This window comes from Pituophis catenifer, unplaced genomic scaffold, assembly GCF_029215685.1.
Source record: "Pituophis catenifer annectens isolate HBS135680 unplaced genomic scaffold, rPitCat1.0.hap2 SCAF_1, whole genome shotgun sequence".
Classification (NCBI taxonomy): Eukaryota; Metazoa; Chordata; class Lepidosauria; order Squamata; family Colubridae; genus Pituophis; species Pituophis catenifer.
This window is the reverse complement of record NW_027256881.1, coordinates 39,932,374-39,958,801: the sequence shown is the minus strand read 5'-3', so window position 1 is coordinate 39,958,801 and position 26,428 is coordinate 39,932,374. Positions and strand designations below refer to the sequence as shown.

The 26,428-nt window shown below is 36.8% G+C and overlaps 1 protein-coding gene across 1 annotated transcript in view; it reads right to left on the bottom strand.

The window, feature by feature from the left end:
• Positions 1-5,502: 5,502 nt before the first annotated feature.
• Positions 5,503-26,428, bottom strand: part of TTBK1 (tau tubulin kinase 1) — an 87,910-nt gene continuing 66,984 nt past the window's right edge. The window contains exons 14-15 of the mRNA XM_070948212.1: positions 7,577-9,195; positions 5,503-5,905 (exon numbers count right to left, since the gene is read on the bottom strand). Coding sequence (XP_070804313.1) covers positions 5,503-5,905; positions 7,577-9,195 — 2,022 coding nt within the window. The remainder of the gene's footprint in view (positions 5,906-7,576; positions 9,196-26,428) is intronic.

The window sequence follows — 26,428 nt, the reverse complement described above, 5'->3', positions numbered from 1 at the left end:
GAGGATATACAAGGGATAAAAAAGAAACGCGAGACACAAAAAATTAGGATGGAAGTCAAACCCACAAAAAGAAAACAAAAAAGAAATAGGTTGTGCAAAAATAGAAATTTCTAATCCAAGCAACAGTGAAGCCAGTGATTTTAAAATATGAATGATTATGTGAAAACATAGAGGAGGCGACACATTGGTCAATATCATCCTGAGGATAGTGGCAGATCTCTGCATTGCCGTAATTTTGGGACATGGAAAGAGCCTCAAATTGATGGTTTTGAATTATCTACTTTGAAACTTCTTTTTGTGTTGATAAATATATTATAATTATTTTGAATTATAAGGCAAGAGAATCATATTGGGACATGCAGAAGATCGGGTTGTTACCCAATACGATGATGGAAATTAATAATCCTGATGAAACCCACAATTATTATTATATGGAATATAATTATAATGTCACTCGGGTGGTTGTTTTTACTTTTATATATATAAGAAGATGTTTACTACTGATGGGGGCAGATATGATTGGAGACCTTGAATAAACTGTTGCATCAGCAAGCTATGTTACCCCATTATGGATGTTGGTTCTAACAATCCAGTGGAAAGACTTCAAGAAGATATTATATGGACTATAAATTTAAAGTTATTGTCTTTTCTTTTTTTATTTAGATATAATGGAATATATATATATATATATTTTTAAGTAGTGTGGGCAGTGAATTAAAGATATCAAGAATTGTTGTGTATGGTAAATTTGTAAGACAGTGGGTGAATAAGCTAGCTACAGATTGATTAGTTTAAGAAAAGGGATTTTTAAGTGATACATTTAGGGGAGTGGAGGAAATGGATAGAGTGGAATAAATGTTAAATTAGATTTTATGGTGAGCCCGCTTTGAAATGTTATTAAAGTAGGACTTATCGTATAGTTTTAAAGTGGAAGGTGGTTTTGAATTGTTGCAATAATGTATAGATATAAAACACTATTATGCTAAATTAGAAGTTATTTTATAATAGTTATAGTATAATGTGTTTGTTTTTTGTTTTGTTTTTTTCTCTTCTTCTTTTCTGAGATGTATGGATAAAGGGGGATTTATAATACTTTTAGTAAGTAAAGGTCAGTATTTTGAGGAGGGAGCAAGTAATCTGTTATGAATTAGGGTTTTTTTTTTGTTACGAAGAAGTCACGGGGGGGAAGGGTGGGGAGGGGGGGTTAGGGAGGGGGGGAGGGGGGGGAAAAAGGGGGAAAAAATTTGTATTTGAAAACTTTTTCAATAAAAAAAAAAAAAAAAAGATGATTGACAGCTATCTTCCAATGCTATTGGCACATCCCTATTTTACATGTGAGGTCTAGGATTGAATAGGCCAAGATGTTCTATGCCTAACAATGTCTTTGGAGAACAATATGGCCAAGCTCAATAAAATGGCCCAGTCTTCTCTTCAGATACAAATCCCAACATATATATATAAGATATTCAATAATATTAATCTCAAATAGCTGTCAGAATAATAAATTCTATCAACATAAGCTTTATAATTTAAATGCTCCTACATCTCAAAGTGGGCTACTGATGACTATATTATAAATAATATAATTATTATATTATTTATAATTGTCCCCTCAAATCCTGGATGAAATCCACTAATTCAGCTTCTATCAGTGGTTCCCAACTGGCAAAGTCTGGCCAGATTCTAAGGCAGTCTTTTTTATTACCAAGGAAAAGAACCAGGTTAGATTAGATGTTCTTATGGCTCACGAGATGCTCACTACTTTCCTGCTTTTTCAGATATATCTAGGCATCCTGCAAATAAGATCATTTGTCCATCTATCATTAATATTCATCCAGATTCACAAGGGCCATGCTGGGTCCCAGTCAGGGATCTTACTCTTTTCTATCTCTCGAATACATTCAAGTAAAAATAACTTCATTCAAGTAGATTGGGCCTATCTATATGCAAGACTTAATCTATATTAAGAAAACTAAGATCATGCCTCTTGATTCCTGGCAAATAGATGAGGAAGAAATGGAGGTAGTGACAGATTTTATTTTTCTGGACTCCAAGATCACCGCAGATGGGGACTACAGCCAAGAAATTAAAAAACGCTTGATCCTGGGGAGGAAAGCTATGGCAAACCTAGACAGCATACTAAAAAGCAGACATCACCCTGCCAACAAAGGTGCATATACTCAAGGCTATGGTTTTCCCAGTTACAATGTATGGCTGTGAAAGTTGGACCATAAGAAAGGCTGAGCGTCAAAGAATTGAGGCCTTTGAACTATGGTGCTGGAGAAGATTCCTGCGAGTCCCTTGGACTGCAAGACAATCAAACCGATCAGTCCTAGAGGAGATCAACCTGACTGCTCTTTAGAAGGCCAGATTCTGAAGATGAAACTCAAATACTTTGACCACCTAATGAGAAGGAAGGACTCACTGGAGAAGAGCCTAATGTTGGGAACGATTGAGGGCAAAAGAAGAATGGGACAACAGAGAATGAGGTGGCTGGATGGAGTCACTGAAGCATTAGGCGTGAGCTTAAATGGACTCCGGGGGTTGGTAGAGGACAGGAAGGCCTGGAGGAATGTTGTCCATGGGGTCACGATGGGTCAGACACAACTTTGTGACTAACAACAACACAACAATATGCAAGACATGTGTTCTGCCACGAAACTCAGCCCCTTTCCACTAGGATGTGAGAATATCTAGTGGAGGACTGAGAAAATAGGTTTTTAATGAGGGCAGGTGGGAAAGTTAATGAAGGAAATGGGGAGGATAGAATTATTTGTGTAAACATTTAAACAAACAAAGAAATAAAAAGCAGAAATTATTCAAAGAGGCATGACAAACTCTATCACCCCTGTGGCCTTGGAAGCTAGGAATAGCCTGAAGTATGACTGGGAGGCTCTTGCATACTATGGGTTCCTAGAGTTGCAGAACAGAAAAGTCTGGAGGTTATGAGGCAAAAGGAAAAACATAGATATATATTAAAAAGGAAAGAAATATTGTAAAATCATAGTGTTTCTTATCAAAACCTCATTGCAATTGTGTCTCAACTAAAATCACACTGTAGTACCAACTAATGTATCAAAAAAATAATCTGGGTTGTTTCTATTGTTGTTTCTTTGTTGTTTCATCAACATGATTTTACCAAAACAAAGACTTGTGGCTTATATTGCTATATATTCCAATATATTCCAATATCTCAGGGGCTGCCACAAAGAAGAGGGAGTCAAGCTATTCTCCAAAGCACCTGAGGGTAGAACAAGAAGCAATGGGTGGAAATTAATCAAGGAGAGAAGCAATCTAGAACTAAGGAGAAATTTCTTGACAGTTAGAACAATTAATCAGTGGAACAACTTGCCTCCAGCACTGGGAATTTTAAAAAAGATGTTGGATAACCATTTATCTGAAGTGGTGGGCAGGGTTTCCTGCCTGGGCAGGGGGTTGGACTAGAAGACCTCCAAGGTCCCTTCCAACTCTGTTATTCTATGCTCTTAGCCCTGTCCTGGAATTCTGCTCTAAGCCTTAATAATCCTCTCATAGAACCACAAGCCCCATGGTTCCTCAGGTGTATGTCATAACAATTATTCTATTGATTAAATAGGGAATTCTAGACATTCTCAAATTATCCTCCGTTGAAAAGATGGGCATGAGATTAACAGTATATTATCTTTTTTTAAGGTCATCTTCTAATACAATATCAAAAATAGTCAACATCTCTTTGATGCAAGAACATTCACTGGTAATCTTGGGCCTTGATTATCTATTGATAAAATAATTATCACAGATATTTTCCTTTAACAGCCAATCGAGTCCCAAATTCCCACCAAGAAAAGTAGTAATATTGAATAGCCAGAATCTATTTATCTCTTACTAAGAAGTTGCAAGAGTCATTTTATTAAGTTTACACAGCAACAAAAAATTAGTCTAAAGAAATGAATGGAAACAAGTTCCATTCATATTTCATATAGCTCTGCTTGACAGTTGTAGGGTGAAAAGAAAACAAGAAAAGAATATCTAGAATTAATAATAAATTAGCCTGATCTGCTCAAATTCTTCACTTCTTACTTTCTATCATTGCAATTTATAGATTCACATAGATGGTGGGAGAATATTATTCAGTACTATTACAAGAGCCAAACATTCATATATTTCCTTTTTTTTTTTTTGCAAGTCTCCATATCTAAAGCTAGATTCTTAGATATAAGTACTTAGTTATAATGTGTTTCCTGATCATAATGGCAAGTTCATATAACTTTTCAGGCCAGCGCACAGAAGGGAGGGGGTACCATGAAGGGAGGGGTATCCCCCAAATTAGCCAGCTTCAAAAGCTTTATTGAGATTTATCAAGCGCCAGGTTGAAAACCAAATAATTTGAGAGGTGCCAAACACCGATGATTGTCTGGCAGCTGAATTTCTAGAATAAGCAGGTACTATCATTGCAAGGCATTTAGAAATGGAAAGCCTGTTTTAAAAAAAACATAAAAATTAAAAACTGCATGTCCAACATATCCTAGAAGGAGAGGCAGTCCATGTTTTAAAATGCCTTATATTTGGATTTTGAAAAAAATACCATAGAGTGGAGCCCTATTGGTTCCCTAGGTCATTATTTAGGCTTTAGCTCTTTTCTTTGCACTTTTGCACTGTTTTTACCAATAAAGAGATCATGTAGAGCTCCCTGAGAACCTTTCACTGCTGCCTTTACACAAAACACTACTTCTGGTGGATATTAGCTTATGGACATAATGCCGAAGGGGAAAAACTGATGCCTCTCTACTTCAGAGCACGCTGGAACAGGTTGTCTCAATAAACCTAACACTTCTCTTTAGCAGCTTTCTGAGGACTGCTGCTACGGGATGCTATGCATCCAAAAGAAGCTGCAAAGGTACAGCTTCTCTCCCCTTGGCTGTTATTGACTCTTCATATAACTATAAGCAGGATAGCAATTAAGGGGTCTGATTGTGACTTTCTTTCTATTAATACACTAGCATTGCCAGAGCTACACAAAAGCAGGCTCAGAGAGAGAGTGGATGCCAAACAGGGACATCAATACATCTAGACCACCGAGAAGCTCACGCCGAGATTTCTCTTTCAGGTTCTGTGCAGCCCTTTTAATTTCTCCACTGACTGGGGCTGATGTGTGCTATAAAAAGCCATCTCTCCTAGCAATCTCTCAGGGTTCTGTAGTGTTGCTAACCGAGAAACTAAAGAAATGAGGATGAAGGAAAGAATATCAGGCACTAGGCAGGCTGCCTGAGTTGTTGCTTGGTGACCGGCAAAAGCAAGCATGAGCTGGCCAGGAGGCTCTCAGCCAGAGAGAGAGCTGGGATTGAGACAGCATGGGCATGTGTGGGCAAGTGAAGCACTGAAGTACAACTAGCTGCTATATGCATATATTTCCGACACATAAGGCTGTGCTGCGGCATCTCGAGTGTATATTATACGCAGAGGTTTTTCCAGCCTGGCAAGATGGTAGGTCGGTAGATCTAATGGACTGGCAGCAGCAGATCATTATCTAGCAGTAGACTTGCCTTCTTGGAATACCTGTTTTCCTTTGGTTCCTGGAGTATGGGTTTTCCCTTTTGGTCCTTTTCTGAGCATACCTGGTGACACAGGAATATCTCCCAATAGGCCTATAGCCTGAGCCCTGGATGGAGCTTTGGGAGAAGACTGAGCCCATGGAGGAAATGTAGTCCCAGGCCTATGCGGTCGAGATGGTGATGGGCTTTCCTTTCTGGATAGGGATTGGCCTTTGGGGGAAGCACTGAGGTTTCGTGGAGGGAGAACAGGGCTTCTAGCTGGAAGATGGGAGGCTTTCCTTGGGCTGCTCTTCAAGGAAGGGGTAGCAGGAGTTGGGGTAGCTTTCATCCGGGGATCACCAGATATGTTCACAAATGGCCTTTGCCCCTGAATCCTGCAAGAAGAAAAGAAGGGGAAAGCACAACGTTTTTTTTTTTTTTTTGTAACCAGGTCACCACAAGTATCTTACTCTAAAAATTTACAACATATGATAGAAACTAATAATCTGTAACAGGTTAAAAAGAAACATATGGTGGTCAAGTGCTACCACATGCCACAACAAAGAAGAGGACAAGTTCAGTTATCACCCGGGCGTCATCATGAACGATCTGCACATGCGCAGAGGCATGCATGTGCGCATGAAGCTTCTGCGCACACGCACACACCCATTGCAAACCAATAGCAGAGGTAAGTAGAACCCACCCCTGATCCTAATGCCTATTTTTAGCATGTGACTCACATTTGTACTGTGACATGGTTATGCATATTTTGTCATTCTTGCCTTCTCTGTGGATACCCATATTTGGACATGTTTATGCAGTGTTTGCTTCAGCCAAGATGTTATTTGCATGGTAGAGGTGAGATGCAGGTTATGTTTTTGCAGGAATAGCATCACCTTTGCTGAAAGTCACATAAATCAAGCATATAAGCCACTTCTGTTAAAGAAGCAAACACTACATACTGAGTGAGCATTTAAAGGTAGAGAATTTCCGTTAAGATACTGGTTTCTTTTATTGAAGTATTTAAATGATATTTTGTGTTTATTTTCTAATTCATTGCCTTGTACAGTATATATTATTTGGAGGAAAGACAGGATACACATTAAATGAACAAGAAATGGATTTTTCTTTCCTTGTTTCTACAGCCCAGCAGAGGGGGCTAAGCTCCATTTGGCAGGCAACTCTTTCAGCCAGAGAGAGTCCTCTCAGCAGGCAGCAACAACTTGCAACCTTCCCTGCAGGCTTCCCCATTGACTTTCTGGGGAAGCCAATCGAAAATATTGTAAATGGTGATCATATGATCGCAGGGTGCTTGGAAACTGATCATAATTGTGAAAAGGTTGCCAAGTGCCTGAATTGTGGTCATGTGATTGGGAGTGGATGCACCATGACATTTTATAGGATGTAAAACATCCCATCTGAGGCTACAGTAACTTCAGTAACTTCAGCCGGTAGTTAAATGACCAGTTGTAAGTTGAGGACTACCTGCAAGGAAAGTAAACATTAGAGTATGTAGATGCAGCTATGTAACTATGTAACTTGTAGCTAAGATAATAAAAGTCATAGACAGTTGATACATATGTCAGAATTGTTACCTCCAACCTTATATATAGGAACGTCTAGTATACAATGTTAAGCTTGAAAAAATCTCCAGTAGGGAATACTAAACTAAGAGGCCATAAAATAGGCTTACTCCTTCAGTTGTGATTCCTGCCTAAAATGTCCTTTTTATATCTTTTATTTCTAAATACCCCTGTAGAATTTTTTTGTGTTCCAATCTGGTTTTAAAAAGTTTCCATGACCCCAATGGAGTCTCTTTTAAATGCAAAAATACCAACTTCCATCTAATTTTGAAGACAAAGCCATGGGATGTTTGGGAAGGCTCTGTAGGCAGCCTATTTTAAAATTATTGTCTAACATCATAGCATGATTAATCTGGGGAAAAATGGTCGATTACAGTCTAGTGGATAGGCTGGGTAAATATAAAGAAGGAGCTGAGGAGACAGAAAGGACAAAAGTAACTCTAAATCCGACTGCTTGCTGAATCAGAAAGAAGTACCACATACCTTATGGACCCAGCTGCATCACCGGTACTTCTACTTGGTGCTGCTGGCGGAAGGGCGGAAGGGCTCCCATATTTTAGTTCTATCACAGGTGGCTTTACAGGTACAATGGGGCGAGGGATTCTGCTCCTTATATTTAAACTTCTCTCCTCCATCTTTACCAGGGAAATTCTCTCCTGATTTCCAATCTTCCTTGGGGTGAAATCATCTGAATCATGAGTATCTTCCTCAGAACCAGTGGCCGACAAGGTTTCTGAAACCCGCTGCCTCTCATCACTAGAGGAAGCAGAAGATGAAGCTCCAGAAGCTAACCTGAACAGATGGCTTTGCCTTTTCTCCATCACCAGGCGGGCCAAATCCTGCTGTTTCAGTCTCTTGTATAGCCTTTCTTTGCCAGAGTGTGAAGCTGAAACATCTGATCCAGTGTCTTCTTCAGACAGCAAGACAGGAATCCGGCTTCTATACCTTACATTCAGTGGCTTTTTGGAAGTTTCTACTAGAATATGTGGAAGCAACTCTGCTTGTCTAAGGGATTCATTTGCAAGGGTTTTATTATCAAGGCAAGGTTCTTCTGAAATCAACTTACTATCTTCTTCCACATCTGACTCGGGAATAAGTTTGCCCTTAAGTTCTAGCTCCTCTTCTTCTCCCATTTTAACACCATTCAGGAATACCAGTTCCCCTGCAGCTTCAGAGGTGGTTTCAATATGATTCACCGAGAAAGCACAACTTTCCATTTCTCCCCCTTCCAAGGCTGAATTCACACTCCCATTTTCTATCAGTACCTGATTTTCCTCTAATTCTTCCTCAACAATTACCTCTTCAAACTGCCCTGTATTAGAGTATTCCTCGTGCCTCATAAGCTGGCCACTGGAAGACATGATGTTTAGATGTGTCTTTTCGGCAATATGGACAAATGTGCGTTCAACTTTAGTAAAAGGGGAGGAGGTTGTGGCCACAGACATAGGAGGCTTTGGTTCAGACTTGAGGATGGAAGACAATGTTCCTGGCTCAGATACATCAAGCTGGCTTCCCATAGGCTGAGGTTTCTCACTTTGAGGAGTCAGTGCAGCAAGAGTTCCAAGATCAGCATCAGGAGCCAAGTCTGTATTCACAGGAGACTTTTTCAGGTCACCTGGTGAAAAAAGAACTAATGTTTTTGAGCCTTCCTCAAGTTCCAAGTCTCCTTCGGCAGCTGATGCTCGACCCTTGGATTCCTTCTGGTCATCTGCTAAAAGAGTGGATGGAGCACCTTCCTGACTACGCTCAGTACTTTTTTGACTCACTTCACTGCTTGTCTCACTCTGCAAATCAAGTTCTTCCCCTAAATTATCAAGTTCTTCATCATCATCATCATCATCATCATCATCCTCTTCCTCTTCCTCCTCTTCTTTTTCCTCCCTTTTTTCTTTGTATCTGCCATTTGCCAGTTGAAGATGAGCATTAGGTGGTTTACAAGGGGCAGTTAAGACAACATTTGAGAAATCCACTTTTTTTATTCGTTGGAGAATTTTGGATCTTTCCCTATTTTCTGATACATCCCTTTTGAAATCTTGGTAAGGCAAATTTAAAGGCACCACCCTGGGGAGACCATTCATTTCAAAAGGTTTCAGTGGGAATACCTGGAAAAAGACACACAAAAATAGTTGGTTATCCAGAATGTTAAAACTATATAAGCAATGTTGTAATAGCTGAAATTAGCCAGGAGAATTAGAACCACAAATGAATGGAGACCAAGAGCTGGGGACCCTTTCCTGTCAGCTTCACACCACTTGGGGGAGCATCTGTTTGGACCCCGCAGCAAGTAGAATCAAAGTAAAAAGTAGAAGGACTTTGTCTCCTTTCACCCCTTTCTTGGACTTACATCTTTCTCTCTCTGAGGGAGAAACATTTGCCTCGAATGTGAATGTTACTTATGCAAGGATTTCAAAATTATGCAGAGACCAAGAATCACAGGATGCCCCTCCCCAGTTTTGTCAAATAACAAGAATTAATGAGGTTATGTTTGAATAAAGATTCTGCAGGAAAAAATTGGTATTCATCATAATGGCAAATCCCTTACCACATGATATCAATACCCTGGTTTAAAGCCCAAGGGTATGTACTGGGATGCCTGAAGAACAGCTGGTAGAATTCCCCCTCATTCTTTTTCAGTATTCCATCTTCAGTATCCAGATCTAATACATATAGGAAGGAAGGAGAGGCAACTGCCTCCCACTAATCCGATGCTGCTGCTACTAAAAACAAAACCTGCCCTTCACCTCCTACTAGTGTGATGTCTGATTAACACTCCTAAGAGGTAACAATGCAAAAGGTTATTATTCAGTAAATACACTAGCAAAGCCCATGGGTCATCCTGTAAACAAGAAAAACGTAACTGGAACAGAAAGAAAACCAGTTAAAAAGAGAATATACACAGTAAAGATAAACATTATATGGTTTCTAGCAACACACAGTAGCAGGAAGGTCATTTAATAAAAGGAAAGCTGTAGAAAAAAACAGAGATGTCCAGGAAGACATATATGACATTATTTTGAAGTCGAAATATTTTTATTTAAAAGAAAAAACTATCTGAAAATTGATGAATATTTCATGAAATGAGTAGGAAGCAAGCGTTACATGGGAAATAGGAACTAGATTACTGTAGTTTGTTAAGCATCAATCAGACAATAACAAAAATTGCTTAATGTAATTGTGATTCTTCAAGTGATCATCTGTGCTTTCACATGTACAGGTGATACACTTTTATAGAATTAATGCCAGAAACCTTTTACAGCTACTTTCTACAAAACTTTATGAAAGTGGGCCCTGCATTGCATATGCTCCAAGCAGTTGCTCCAGTTATACTTTTCATGTCATATTACTGATATGTCATTCCAGCAGCTCTAAGTATTTGATAGATCAGGCATCAACCAAAAGAGGTGAATTAATCATATTAATGCATATAGCAGATATGAATGATTTGGAATATACATATATAACATCTTTCATTAGATGGACAGTTTTAGGATTTAAATATAATAGAATTCTAATATCCCTAGAAACAATTATATCAGGAAGATATGGAATGTCTAAATTTTTTTTTATCCTTTTTCGCATACTCTAAAGGGAAATCTGAGATTAAAAATTGGGAAGAAGATGGTGATGCAGAAAAATTGATTAACCCTGTGGCTGTTGAAAAGGAACTGAGGGTTGGGAGGGATCTTTTACAAAACTAGATCCCCATATCTGTGATGCATAGATATCATACTAAAAAGTACACCTTCATATAACATGGATGAGGAGTTCATTGCCAGATAATATGAGAGTGGTCATAAGTTACATAAGAGATTTAATAGAAAGGAAACCAATGAACTTATTGTACAGCATTTGAGTAAGCATCAAATTATTTTGGCGCATATTTTGGAGGTCATAGTTCTGGCAAAGATACTTAAAGTATACTTTATACATTTAAAGGAGAAAGAATTAAATAGTTACTGAAATCTACTTGATCAGACATGAATAATATTCAGTAATATAATTCTAAAGCAAAATAAGAACAAATAACAGGGTGCACATTCGCTGAAATCCCAGAGTCTCTTAAGGCAGGTAGATCTAACAGGTCTTACCTTCTTGCAGGGAAAAGTAGCAGCAGTAAACCAAAAGGCAATCATGACAAAAGACTGACGACACTGCCCCCCACCTTGATCATATTGCAAGTATCTCAAGATTAAAAAAAAAACCACTAACATATGACCTTCAGCATGCGTTGGGTCAATAATTTGGGTCAAATTCATGGTTGTCATGGTGACCATGAACTCCTGATGAGCCCCAAATTCAATGCTAATGGGAAGCAGCTTTATATTAGCTTGAGGAATTCAACTGTCAGACCAGCAATGGAATCCAGCGGTCAGATATGTGTTCACTTTACAACACGAAGGCCAGTGTAGCAACAACAAACCCAGCTGCTGTCTAGAACCTCACCTCAACCATAAAGATCTCATATCTGATTATCTACAGCACAGAGGCTCTGAAAGCTATCAGAACTTCTCAGATAATAACTGCCACTCCTTTGTCATATCCTGAGGTCACAACTGATGCCAAACACAGAAACAAGGTGGGCACATATCTGAAAGAGGAACCTCCCTGACTCTGGCCCTCCAAGTCTAATAGATGAGACTTCCCTCACCCTTTGATAGGAAAAACACTGTCCAAACGAATGTAATTATATTTATAAGGAATTCCTGTACACGTATTTTCAAAAATGGAAACATTGTTCCATCAATAACTATGGGGTCTTCAATTGCAAAGATATCTTTGAGAAATGTTCAATTTGCAGTTAAAGATGGACTTTGATCTTCGTTATGCTTTTGACCAGAACGTTTACCTTTACACTAGTACCAAACTCAGATACTCTTACTTAACATAAATTTCCTGCTACAATTGAACTTGATGCCCTGGCATGCCTAGTGGTTGTTGCTCTCTTCTCCACTGCCTTAGTTAGTATTGCATTTCATTGCCCTCCCCATTTAGAAAGAATAGTTTACTCCAGAAGCATCAAACCGTTAATTGTTTTCTTAGGCTGACATGTTACTACACTGGTTTATCTCTGTCCCAAGGCCAATAAGAAGGCAGAGAAATGAGAAAGGAAGAAAACATAAGCAAAATCATAATACAGGGTCTAAAGAAGGAAGTTCAAGAAAATCTATCCTCTTATGCTGATAAATAAGATGTAAAATTTAGGCTAGTAGAGCAGGATATATCCTTCTCTCTATTAAATCCAAAATTTATCCCTTTCTTTAACTAATAAAAATCCTCCACAATGCTAATGCTAGGTAAGGAGTTAACAGAAGAGTTTGCATTTGGATTTGAAGTCTACATTACAAGAAGAGTGACGGTCTGGTGAAAAATGAGATTAAAAAAAAACACTGCCACAAGTTATGCCTTTGATTCTTTAATAAGGTTTTGGTAGTATACAAGCTTTTTTTTCCGATTGTCTGGATTAACATACATGGATTTAAAAAAGGCACAAAATCCATTGCACAGCTTCGGTTTAGTTTTTTTGTTGTTTTGTTTTAAAAGATGAAGTTGCTTGTTATTTGTGATTTCAAGTGTAGGATCTTACAGTACTCTGCAGCATTTACAGCATGTTCTACATACAAGTAATTCAGTGCATGCTTTTATACATAAGATAGAATTTCAAGTTCTGTCTTGCCATTAGTCTCTCTATATACAGAAGTTAATACAGTGCTTTTATCCAAAAAAAAAAAAAGAAGAAGAAGAAGCAGCTTCAATTTTTTTTCTTACATGCTTGGTTTGCCCAGGGGAATAGTGCAAGCATATTATACAATGTCAGTACAAAAAGGTGAAAGGCAGGAGCGCAGAAAATTATCTTCAGTTCTAACAGGCAACACACACAAAGAATAAAAAGGCTCAGGGAAAACAAACTTTTGAACCCCTTCTGGTAACTTGGTCCTTCCGAAATATTTCCTGCTATGCCACAATAAAGTTATACCTCATAACTCTCCCAAGAAGGGTTTTAGGCCTTTTCAGTCGATGCTAAATATACATGTATCAGTCTGCAGTAATACCGGGATGATTCTAATTCCTGAGGTTTTCATTAAAAAGATATTTAAAATATTAAGAATTGGCACTCCATATAAGAAAAAAGCAACACAAAACAAACTTGGATGTTTGGAAAAACACACCAAGATAGTATGCTGCCATAGGACAAAAAGCTGGTGCAAATGTAATGTGATATGATATCTTCGCTGCTGGACCAAGCATTCATTTTCTAACATGAATTCCATTCTTTCTAAATTTCTTTTTAAAAAGCGTCCAATAAATACATCAATACTGATTGACACTCTGGTTTAGCTGAGAAGTGATGAGCCTTAAAATCAAAAATTTGACATCAGAAGTCCGTTATATGCACAATTAAGGCCCCAGGACTGTGTGTCGACTTTCACCCCTGCAAGTTTTCAGTGCTTTTTCTAGAAGCCTCAAAAACTATGATAGAAGAAAACTATATGACTGGGGAATAATTATATTAACCACATTTACTTTTTATTAAATTTAAATGGAAATAAAATAAAATTTAGTTTTTTGTTGTAGCCTCATCTTTTTGGAATGTGACTTTTGGTCTTTATGCTCTGGGACAGGGGTGGGCAATTGTGGCTCTTTCACAACCTGTGGACTTCAACTTCAATTGCTTAACGCATTGTAAGCCGCCCTGATTCTCCAGAGAAGGGCGGCATATAAATCAAATAAAATAAAATAAATAAATAAATAAATAAATAAATAAATAAATAAATAAATAAATAAACTCCCAAGCTGCCCTGGGAGTTGAAGTCTGGGTTGTAAAAGAGCCACAATTGCCCACCCCTGTTCTGGGACAACAGAGAAGAGGTTTTGATTGCACAGCCAGAGTAAGATGTGTGTGTGAGAGAAGGAGTGGTTTTACTCTAGAGAAAGAGAATATGATTCCACCATTAAGTCAAACTGTAGTTAGAAATTAATTCTTTGTATGCACACTGATCCTACAAAATCATCACTGTTGCATTTCTATACATGTTGGGACCAGTGTGTAAACAGAAGAAAAAAAAGTATCCAATCCTTCTCGCCTTCAAAATCTTAGTACTGCCAACTGCTGACCCATAATAAACAGTAGCAGCAAGTGTTTGGGCTTAGGATAAGGCAAAAGAAATATACTCTAGTCCCTGAGGGTGCTGATGATTATAAGAGAAATCTAGAAAACCCAAGAAACACAACACAAGTTACATCAAGTGATCTCAGGCATAAGAAACTAGAAGATGCCTTAGTCCTGAGAAATGCAGATGTATTTCAACAAATAACAATCCAGCTCCCACAAGAATTAATAAGCATGAGCTTAGTATATCCTGAAACTGGTATGATCCTTTGCAGGCAGAATATGTTATTCATTTAGAACTTGCAGATTTGGCAAATCTAGAATTTCAAGATGTTGTTAAAGAATTTGTAGGATACCTGCTTTGTAAAATATAAATTCAGCCCTTGCATGATTGCACTGTAATATTTCCATTCTCACCAACTTAGTATTCTAAATTCTGGACACATGTATTGTTTGATGGCTTTCAAAAGCTATTCCTCCATTTATAGTTATGGATAGGTCCCAGTGTGTTTTCTGTGTTTCTGATTCATCAATGTAGCCTTGCACAATGTTAGCAACCATGGCTACCACTACTGGCAGGCTAAAGTACACTGCAATCTAAATTGTATGAATCAGAAGCACTGAAATTAACCCCTTATGAAATATTCCTTTCAGTCAATCCTTTTATTTTGAAACTCTTCATATATTGCTATGGTTCTACCTGCAGAGGTTTTGAGGAAAAAAAAAAAACCATCGGAAGACAGAAAAGGAGAGAAATTTCATTAACAATCTTTGTTCCAATCTTGGGGAGAAGTAATAAACTATAAAATATTCTGAAAATATTAGTATCTTTTTGGTACAGAGATAAGGCCAAATATAAGCAAGCTCTGTTTTTCTCAGGAAGGACCAAAGTGAAGGGGCAAGTAAGTGTCCTTTGAGCATCCTTCTTATTCTATTGTTACATGGAATAGCTTTTGCAATGTAGATGCATTTTATGTTTAGAGATAGTTTGCCTGCATTTGTGATGATTTATTGATAAGGAAGCTCTGTGATTTATTACAAAGAAGATATAATTAAGCTAGGTACACTGAAGAAACAGGATTCAACCAAAAGCATAGTACATTGTTAAAAAAAATAGATCATAAATTTGATTCTGAATGTTAAATTACATGCAGGTTAATGCAAAAATGGAGATCAACTTTCAACTCCAAGTTACATAATTATAGCAGCTTGTGTGTGTGTTTTACATTCATTATTTAATTTTTTTCAGTAGTTTGAATACTACAATGATTACCAATACATCAAATGGAGTGTTAAAAACATTTACTATAAATGTTATCCTTGTGCTATTGTGAAACTGCTAAAGCAGAACTAAATGTTACCATGATTCAATATACAGAAGTCTAACAATAAAAGGAGCTTGACCGATTGTTACTTTATAAGTGTTACCAAAACTAGCAACAACAAAAATACTCTTTACCAGTTTCATATCGTTGTGGGGAAAGACAAAATCCAGAAAATCATTTTTCAATACTACATAGCTTCTATCAAGAATCCTTGTAAAATAAGGTAACGTAAATTGTAATCTGTACAAAACTGCACAAGAATAAAATTGTGATAACCTAACCCTTCAAAGCGATTGACTTTGATCTACAAGTCCAAAGCCAAATGCCTTAATCCAAATCCAAATGCAATGGGAAGCTGCTCGTCAACAACAACTTCAGCTCATTTATCAGCACAGGCTTGTGTTTAAGGGAGTGATAGCTTTTGATAGTAGTGACTTACAAAAAGGAAGGTTTTTTAATTTCAAAAGCAAAATTATCTACATGCCATAAATGGTATATTATTTTGTTTCTTCTAAAAACTGCCAAAAGTAGTTTTCCATTTGATTGAATTTCTTTGCAGTGTTAATTTCAAGATGAGACCTCACATAGTAAGGCAGTTCTCAGCTTGTACTATCATAAGCTCAGGCCCAAGCCATTGAGAAATAACAGAACAAAATCTGCACAAAATTCGCTGATTTTGATCCTATGCTCCTCTTTCAGTTGTTCAATAGATCGAAGACCAGAAGAAACAATAATGGACAAGATATACAATCAAAGATGAAAGTGTCATTTGGTGCTGAAATACTAAGGAATTACTCAAAATGGCAGGAGTGCTTCACCAATAACCACAAACATTTGATGTTGGGTCAGTGAGGAAAAATATCTTAGAAAAGGGGTGCTGTCCAGTATTTTTATCTAACCCAACATCTGGTAGAAGAAAAATTAGTACTTTTTTAATGTACAAATTCATTGGGGGGGGGGAATGACCATAAAATCAAAGCCCTAATTAAGGTTGGTATGGTAGATTATATCCAATGACTACATTATGTCCTGGAATACAACATACAAAATAAGCTGGGATATATATGTGCATATATTGCATCTTTAAGAAAATCTCTAGTTACCTACATTGAAAATAAACAGAAAAGATTGGTTAAAGTTAAAATTAATTTAATTAATGATTTGTTAGGATTTCTAATATATTCATGCTAGAAAATAACCCACTTTTAGAAGTCAATTTGATCCCAAACCCACAACATAAGAATACACAAGGTAAACCTTTCCCCTCTTATTCTAATATTCTTATACTAAGGGATTTAATTAAGAATAATGGAAAATGAGGGAAGCATCACTACAATTCAGTAAGGAAGAAATGAAAGTGCATAACTATAATCTCATTTTTAGACATTCATATAAAATGGTATAGTATTATAAAGTTTTGACTATTTTATGTGAAAGACTGAAAGATAGAAGCCAGTTCACAAATCCATATTAGTGGACTCAAAGTAGTGGATCTATGGAATAATTCCATAGATATGTAAAACAAGATCCTGACCTTCTTTGGAAATGACTGGATGTCTTTCCCCACAATCAAAATAACATCCTTAGAGCCTAAACCAAATCTAGTTTGTACTCATCTTTCTTGTATCATCTCTAGAATATCAATTTTCCTATCAGGCCACAATCTATTACTAATTGGTGTTTAGCATCAGCATAAGGAGCTTTGAATGTAACTCTATTTTACTATCACAGATAGCAAAACCAAGTTTTTAAAAATCACTATGGAGCAGCTGTGTTAAATAAATAAATACTATGTGTGTACTGCATATATTGTGCACATGTTTTGTAAAGCACTTTAGAACATTTTGGATGAAAGATACTATAAAAAGCCAATATATTATCACATATACATCATTTGCTTATTGTATCACCTACCAGCCCAAAATCATTGACTGTGAAATTGTCTTCACAAACATTGTGATTTATAAGGAGCAAGCACCTTTAAAAGAAGGTTGAGAATTAGAACTATGATTATAAGAAAAAATAGCCTAGAAACAGATTCAGGAACATTTATGCAGAATTCTAGATATTAATGTAACAGAGGCAGAAACATCCCTAAAGAAGGGAAATTTGGAAGAAAGGAAACAAGGTATGCAACAGATACGGAAGAAAGGAGAACAGAAATTATGATGACGTAAAGTGAGGAAAACTAGGCAAAAATCTATGGATTGAGCATGAGGTGAAAGGAAAGAAACAAGGAGGAAAGCAGAAAAAGTTCAATTTCTACTATTCAATGAAAAAAAGCCTTTTACGGACCAGTGGGCTCTTAGAGAGCTATGATTTTTGTCTTAGGTTTCAAGAACTCCAGTCACTTTCAGCAGTTTTGAAAAAAAAATACCATAATAAATCAGTTCATAGACAAAGAGGTGTTATATATTATGAAACACAGAGCTAAGAATCCTATACAAAAGATTTTATCAATTATATTAAGATCTGGAAATCTTAGAAATTGAACTCAAAAAACTAGAGCAGTTTTTAACTGCTGTAATTAGAGCAGCATAATGGGTTTCAATCTCCATTACAAATCAAGGTTGCATCAATGAGGTATTTTAAACATTAAGTTGATTGGCTATTATCTTGCAGCTGGGGGTATTTTAATAACATACCACATTGTGATCAATGGAACTGTTTCCCCATTTTCATGATTCATGGAATAAACTTCAAGGGAATAAATCCCTCATATGCTCTATTAAAATTACTGTTGTCTTTAATTATTTTGTTTTTAATAATTTCCTAAACTGTCTTCTCAAAGTGTACATTTCACTTACCACTTTATATACTATATAATATCAAATTTGGAGATTAGAATGTACAATAGTACAGCTTCAGACTTTTGTCCAACTGGGACCTTTGCAGATATACTAAACCACAACATTCATCACCCATGATGTGTGATTATGAGAGTGGCAAGACATGATGGGAAGTTGAGAAGTAGGCTACAATGGGTTCCGTGAAGATTATGCTGCAGAAAGGTGCAACCAATTTGTGCCTTAAAGTGCAAAGTCATTTTTAAAATCTATAAATTGTGCACATGCAAATACACAAAACATGTTACAAGGAAATAACATTAAGGGGATGCATAACTTCTTTTCACTGTACTGCTCCATAGTGTTTATACCATGTCTTACAGCACTTAAGAAATGCTTTTAAAAACACATGAATGGCTTGATGAAAATTTAAATATTTTTGAAAGCCTTTAAAAGCAGGTAGAATTCTCAAGCAAAATTAAGATTACAAAGAGATGTGGGGACTGTGACCACATTAGAAAATTCCAAACAGCATATTACATATTTAAATGACCTTGAGGCAATCTTCTTGAGTCCCTGCACTCAAGTCATTCAAGACCTAGTCATCTTGCATTGGAACTACTGCTATGTGCTCTATATGGAGCTACCTTTGAAGAGCATTCAGAAGCTACAGATGGTGCAAGTGCAGTGGTATGGGCAGCTTTTGGGGCCCCAAGAGTGGCCCATGTAATACCACTGCTCCGCAAACTGCACTGGCTGCTAGTTTGCTCCAGGTGCAATTTAAGGTGTTGGTAATCACCTTTAAAGCCCTTCATGGCATGGGTTCAGATTTCTTAAACATTACTTCTCTGCTATTGCTCCTGCCCTTTGAAACATCTTGCCCCCCCCCCCCCCGGACTGAGGTTGGCTCCAACCCTCCTGACCTTCCCCAAGAGCTAAAAGACTTGGCCCTGCCAGTTGGCTCAGGACCACAATTGGGGAAAGGGCTTCACATTGGGGCTGGTTGATAGATTAATAAGAGATCCCATCTCCCTCCCCCAACTTCTTCCCTCACCATCTTTTAGTCAGGGTTGAGTATTTATATTTGTATATTTTAGTATATTATTCGTATTGTGTATATGTTTTGTACAGTTTTATTTTTTAATATTGTAAGCTGCCCAGAGTTACCCTGTGATATGATGGGCAGCCAATAAATTTAATAAACAAACAAATCTTAAAGTTCTTTGCTTGGAAAACAGCAAGTCTGAGAATATTAGATATTCTCACGTATCTATGTTTTGAAGCTCTTGTTTCATACATTATACAGTGGGCTTGTGTTATGGTTTTCATTTAAAAAGCAGAAATATACAAACTATTCAAAGTGGATTAAAGCTGGATTGGTATATAAGATTGATTAATTAATTAATTAGGAGAATTCGCAAATTCTTTATTTGGGTTTGAAAGCTTTCGTCTTGGAGGCTTCTTTTTAATAAGGGCATTGTAAATAATCAAGTTCAAAAGAAATATACATTTTTTGTTAGACCTACTGTATCTTAATTATTCTTTGTGTCCAGAAGGACTCTTAAACACATATCAGAATTATGTTGGCCTCTCACCTCATGGCCACATGAGTGTTATATAGGGAATTGCCTCTTTTCCATCATTTTTCAGACGACAGGTCATTCAATCCAGAGGTTAAGTGTAATTTTATCCTATCTCTCTAAATACACCTCTCCTGCGCGAGCTGCACTGGCTTCCGGTGGTCCGCCGGGTGCGATTCAAGGTGTTGGTGACCACCTTTAGAGCACTCCATGGCTTAGGACCTGGATATCTATGAGACCGCCTTCTGCCACCGAGAGCCTCCCACCAGCCAGTATGCTCCCACAGAGAGGGGCTCCTCGGGGTGCCATCGGTCAAACAATGTCGACTGGTGGCCCCCAGGGGAAGAGCTTTCTCTGTGGGAGCACCTGCCCTCTGGAACGAGCTCCCCCCGGAGATACGGACGATTCCGGATTTACGTACTTTCCGCCGGGCCCTCAAGACTTTTTTATTTCAACAAGCCGGGCTGGCCTAACTTCTCTAATTGTTTAATTTTAATTTTAATTTTAAATAGGGTATTTTAATTGTTGGGCTAAATTGTTTAATATATTTTAAATTGCTTTTAAATTTTTGTATTCTATGTTTTTTACCTTTGGCTGTTCACCGCCCTGAATCCTTCGGGAGAAGGGCGGTATATAAATTTAAATATAAATAAATAAATAAATAAATTCTAGACACTGATCATTTATACTGATATGTGTATCGAAAAGCACATTTTGCTTTCAATAATAAAGTTGATTTGCACTAATGAGCTTTCTATTGTTGTATCTGCAGGCTACCCACCTGTCCTGGACAAGGTCATAAACAGGACCTGTGCAACCATTAGAGCAGGGCATTTTATGGGCCACTTTTGTGCTTTTTGTTTTGCTCTACATCTCCCAGAATTTTTTGCTGAGTATGCTTTTTTGAGAGGTGAAAGGAAAATGACAACCTGCACCAAAATGCTGAAATTCTAAACTGGTGTCACCATTTTAGACTTCATTCACTTCTTGAAAGCAAGCCAGGTACCAAAAAAGATTTGTTAGTATGCCATTTTAAACATAATCCTTTCCAGTTGATGCCAAGATAGGTCTGTGTTTAAGCATGCATGTTGCCTTTGGATTGAAGATATAAAACCCCCAAATTACATAATCTTTGGATTAAATATAATGTAACTAACTTTTCCCCCTACTTTTCCCCCTAGATTTGTACTATTTAGTTTCCATTCCACTAAATCACACATGTGACTGTTATCTATTAAGACATACTATGAAGGAAAAGCATTACATGGGAAGCAAAGCTTTCTTTGTTGTTGACACCTGAGCTGTCCGTTAGATATTACTAACAAAGAGACAAAAAAGAACACAAATTTACATGAACTGTACATGTGCTTATATGTATTGTATGCACCTGTACAAATGTAGAAATAATTGTTATAATTTAAAAGTAACTACATAATCTCAACATATTAGGGAAGACTGATAAGAGACTTGTGCCTGCACAGTCTTTGGGGCAGGTGCTAATGCGAAACTTCAACACCTTGGGCTATCCCTTCTTTGGGTTACATTTGTTTACATTGAATTTGGAGATAGCTCTTTTTACAGAGGATGTCTTCAAATGCAGGACTGTTATCTGTAAAATAGGACACACATCTCCTACATTCAGCCTTAGCCATTCTATTTTTACTAATATAGCAAATATGAGAAATCTACAATAGACCTACAAAACTGCCATCAATTAAGAGCAATAACTATGAAATGGTGTGACAATAAACATAACTTAATGGGGGAAGCATGCCAGCTTGTGCTTAGACAATTCTACCCCTCCTAAGTACAGGAAACATTGGAAAATATAATTGAAGTTTCATGCTATATCTGAAAAAAAACAAACAGACTATTTAAAAAAATTCAATATGAAGTAAAAAGTTTAAGTCAATTCTGATTTGGGAGTCTACTTCAAGTTTCTGATAAATTTAAGTTCCAAATTTATACGGAAAAGTTTTAGTTATACTGAGTTCATAATGCAAATACCTAAAATCCCAGAAAATTCCATGGAAGTTCCATAACAGAAATTTCAAAATGGTACATTACTCAATCAATTTCTTTCATTTTTATTATTGTTTTACAATTACTCCCTCTTCTGCTTAACTGAAAATCTGTAGCAATGATATGCTTGAGCATTTCAAATATGTATTTTAACCCAGGTTCTGACTAATGGACACAATTTAAAATATTTTTTTCTAATTAAAAGCAGGTGGTTTTCCAACAAATTCTTTTTTTTTACATTGTCCTAAAAACTGACTGATGAAATAAATATTGAAAGAAAAAAGGAGGAACCTTCTAATTAAATATAATTAATCTCTTCATGAATCAGCTAGTTCCTTCTTAATGCACAATAATTTTAATATCAAGAATGCACTAAGCCAGGCCAGAAAACTGGCAGGCAAACGGTTCCTAAAGATTAAACACCTTCATAGCATTCACTGCACGGATCAAGATAAAAACATGGATCAAGTCTATTATATCCTCATGCCTGAAAGGCTGAGCTGGGGATGTAGAAATGCAGCTAAAGCTATGCAGTGTGAGTTGCAAAGTAAAGGCAAACTCAAAGGGAAGCGAGATGTGCAATTTGACTTTGGTACAGAAACTGTAGTAAAAAGACAGTGATTTTTGACATTGTAATATTTAAAATATGCATCTGTGAATCCTTCTTACCAGCTGACTCCAATTTCTCATGCATGTTTATACTTAAATTAACAAGAGTAAAATGTGAAAAGAAGGCCTCAACATCAGCACAGATTAATGCAAAACTCTGCAGTGATTTTATCTTAGTGTAAAAATAGCGCTCTCTCTCTCTCTCTCTCATGTCTGTGTTGTCTCTTTGCTCAAGCCTTACTACTGTATCTTAATTATAGTCACTGTTACAGCCTCATACTTGCTACCCCACTGTTCCACACCATCCCCTTGCAGTACTGTACGGTGACCAGCATTTAATAAGCTATATGCAATTCTAGCTGTACTCTTGAATCATGATGAGCCTCTGAACCATGTAGTGGAGAATTAAGAGAGAGGCAAGTGTTCTGAGTCCTTTTCTTGGCAGGGGATTTAGACATTTACAATACCTTCTAGGCCAAAAGTTGACTGGGATTCAATATTGCATTAAATGGTGACAAATGGGGCAGGTGGGCTTTATTATTGCATTACAAAGGCTGCTGCTTTCCCCAGTACAGGCTATGTTTTGTGTGTGAAGCGGGCCCACACCTGCTGGAGCTGGGATCTGGAAATGCGGAGGACAGAAGGCATAAGTCTGTGGTTTCCTGCTGTGAGGGGCATGTGCCTGCGGTGGGGCATGCGCACGGGGCTGCTCTCCGCCGAACGGCTGCGCTGTATGAAAGTGCCGCCAAGGTGAGGGTACTGTTCTGTCTCCAGGGTTGAGGAGGAGAAAACGGAGGACGCCAGTCTTCTTAGGGGGCTGTACCTCGGGAGAGAGTGTTGAGAATGCCTGTCCTCCTCCAACTGCAAAAGACCAAGAAGAGTGGAGGAAAAGGTGTCAGGCAAAGACTTGACTCGCTCCTGGTTTGTGCTGTGCATGCTGCAGAAATCTTCACTGGCGGAGGGCAAACACTTCTGCTTTACAGGGACTTAACATAGCCTGCATGTTCACCCATCTCTAGGCTAATCTCCTACTGTTACATGAAGGGGCCCTTTAGAAGTAAGAGGTACACCTAGGCCTTACCACTGCACTTTCACAGAAGTGAGGCAGTTCCATACTTTCTCTATTACAGGTTTTTTTGAATCAAATAATGGAAAGAGGATAACAGCTCTGAAATTAATTTTGTTTGCCTCCTCACTTTTCTATTAATCCCTCCACACCCTCTTCTAAGTGGAAAAAAGCAGTTGCTTGGATAGAAGTCTAAATTTTTTCTATATTCTACATTCATATTTTCTATATTCTTAAAACTAAAAGTCACATTTTAAAGTAAGGAGCTTTTTAAAAAAAACAAAACACAATGATATCTTATAATAAGAAGGTTTAATTTAGGCTACCTCAAGCCTATCTTGCTGTAGGGAAGCCACCTACAATACCTTGATTGGCAACTAAATAGAGATGCAAACTATACAACTGTAAACTCTAAAAAGTTACAATAATAGGCACAGCATGAATAGTTGGGGTCACTATCACGCATGAATATGATTCCTCCTGCAAATTTTATTTGCATCTTAGGAAGAATAAAAACAGACCTTCAAATAATGTGAAAAGAATTGATACTAAACTAAAAGGAAGCTAGCAATATTTATTTCTAATTTGTTAGGCAACTTAGATTTCCAATATATTCTGCTCTTCTCAAATACTGTACAGAGAAGCTGTACTATTTATAAAAGTTTCACACAAATTCCTTTCAATCTCTCTGCAGAATTTACAACAGGCCTTTGTACTGTCTCAATAGATTAATCTGAAGTTAAACTGAACATTAATGTAATACTAAAAGAGAAAGAAAGACTATGGCACTGCATTACTTAAAGTGAACTAGTATAAAATCATTATATTAAGTATTTCTCAGAATGAAGTATACAAAAATTCCATTTTTAATTGAGTTAATAGAGGAAAACTATAGCAGATACAGAGATCAAATGTAAAATGCCTGTGTTTTATACCTTCAGAATAATGTGGTGTATATGTCCTCTCTTTTCCTCTCTTTTATCCCAGCTACTCTCATATGCTTTTCTTCTTCAAATTCCCCATCCCCCATAACCTGATTAGATCCAACTGCCTTCCAAAAGAAGAGGTATTCCAATCTTATGAATAAGTTCACTTATGAATCACTTAGTTGATCTTCTTTATCAACTTCTGTGCAAGTACAGTGATATGCTATTCCTAAAAGTAGCCTTTGATGAGCCTAAAAGTTGAGCTCTTGATTTTTTAAAATTGCCTTGGCCTGTTAGACAAGGGAAAACTGAAGCTTGCATAATTATTATATGCTTTTACTGGCAGTTCATTCCATCCATTTTTTCCTTTATTATTTAACATAAATCAAATGTGCATAATTCCTTCAATGTTAGAAGTCTTCTGTTGTGTTAATTGCTGTGTCCTGGACCTATCCTAGTTTGTTTTTTAAAAATCTGTACAATGATATATTCTAGGATTTATATAGTGATGCCACTATTCATGTATTAAATAATGTATTTCTACTAACAAGCAAGCCACAGAAATATATTACTATGGCATGTTTGATGTATTTTATAATTGTCATATTATAGATTAATATAAATGTAGATATCATTAGGAAAAAGCAATGATTAAATGTTATTAAAGGTCAGAGCACCTTTTTATTTCAGGATTCACAAACATTTTTTAAAATTAAAAGCAGATAAATGAATCTTGATATAAAACGCCCACGTAGGATAATTAAGCAATGCATTGTTAAATTAAGACAAGCATGAAAACACTGTCTCATGCCATATTGATAAATATTAATATTCTTAACAGAAGCCAGGAGCATGTTCCACAATACAACATTTAAGATTATTTTTAACATGAATATTCTTCATTTCTAAACTTTACACTTTTGGAATTTCAAAAGAATAGAAGAAATCTATGCAAAATAGGTATAAAAATATATTACTTTCCTAAAAGTTACCAAATATTGCACTTTATCTAAGTACTATAAAACAATGAGGTTAGAGCCCAAGCACAAAATGATTTGTTTAAGATATTGTGGGAATGACTAATGCATGCTTTACTGGATTTTGCCTTGTTCTTTCCTATATCCAAGATTCTAGCATCTAATATGGATTCTAGAATGATAATGGCACAGAAGATAATCGGACATGATAAAAAAAAACCAGGTCTGTTGATATTTTTTTCATATCTGCAGAATAGGCAGCATCTCAAGTTTAAGGCTGATAGAAAAATGGATCAAGAAAACCTAAAAGATTTGAATAAGTATAGTTTTCTGCATCTAGTTGAACTAGATTTAGGAACTTCAAAAGATGTATTGAATAAACTTGCAGAATCAATTAACAATTGCTATCATATATATGTGAGAAATAAAGTATTGTAGGGCAATTTTTTACTCATTAGCTCAATCTACTGGAGAACTACCTCCAAAGACTGCTTAATGAGTTCAAAATAGAGAAAATGATTGACTGGGTTATTACTAGGTTTGGTACTGGGCTCACCCTCAATATTTTTTCCTAATGACTTGGAAGGAAAATCTTACTAAAATGCAGATGTCACAAGATTAGATGGAATAATTAAGACTAGGGGGTAGGCTTCGAGTCAATGTTGACTCCTGGTAACTGCCTGGACAAGTCTCTGCATTTTTCTTGGCAAGATTTCCGAAGTGGCTTGGCATTGCCTTGTTCCAAGGGTTTAATAGAAGTGACTGGCCCAACATTACTCAACTGGATTTGTTCCTACAGTGAGACTAGAACTCAGTCTCCCGATTTTTAGTCTGGTGCCTTAACCGCTACATCAAATTAGCTCTCTAATTAAGATCTAGAAGACAAAGAAAAGTCAGAATGATTTTTCATAGCCTAGAAAATTAGAAAAGCCATGT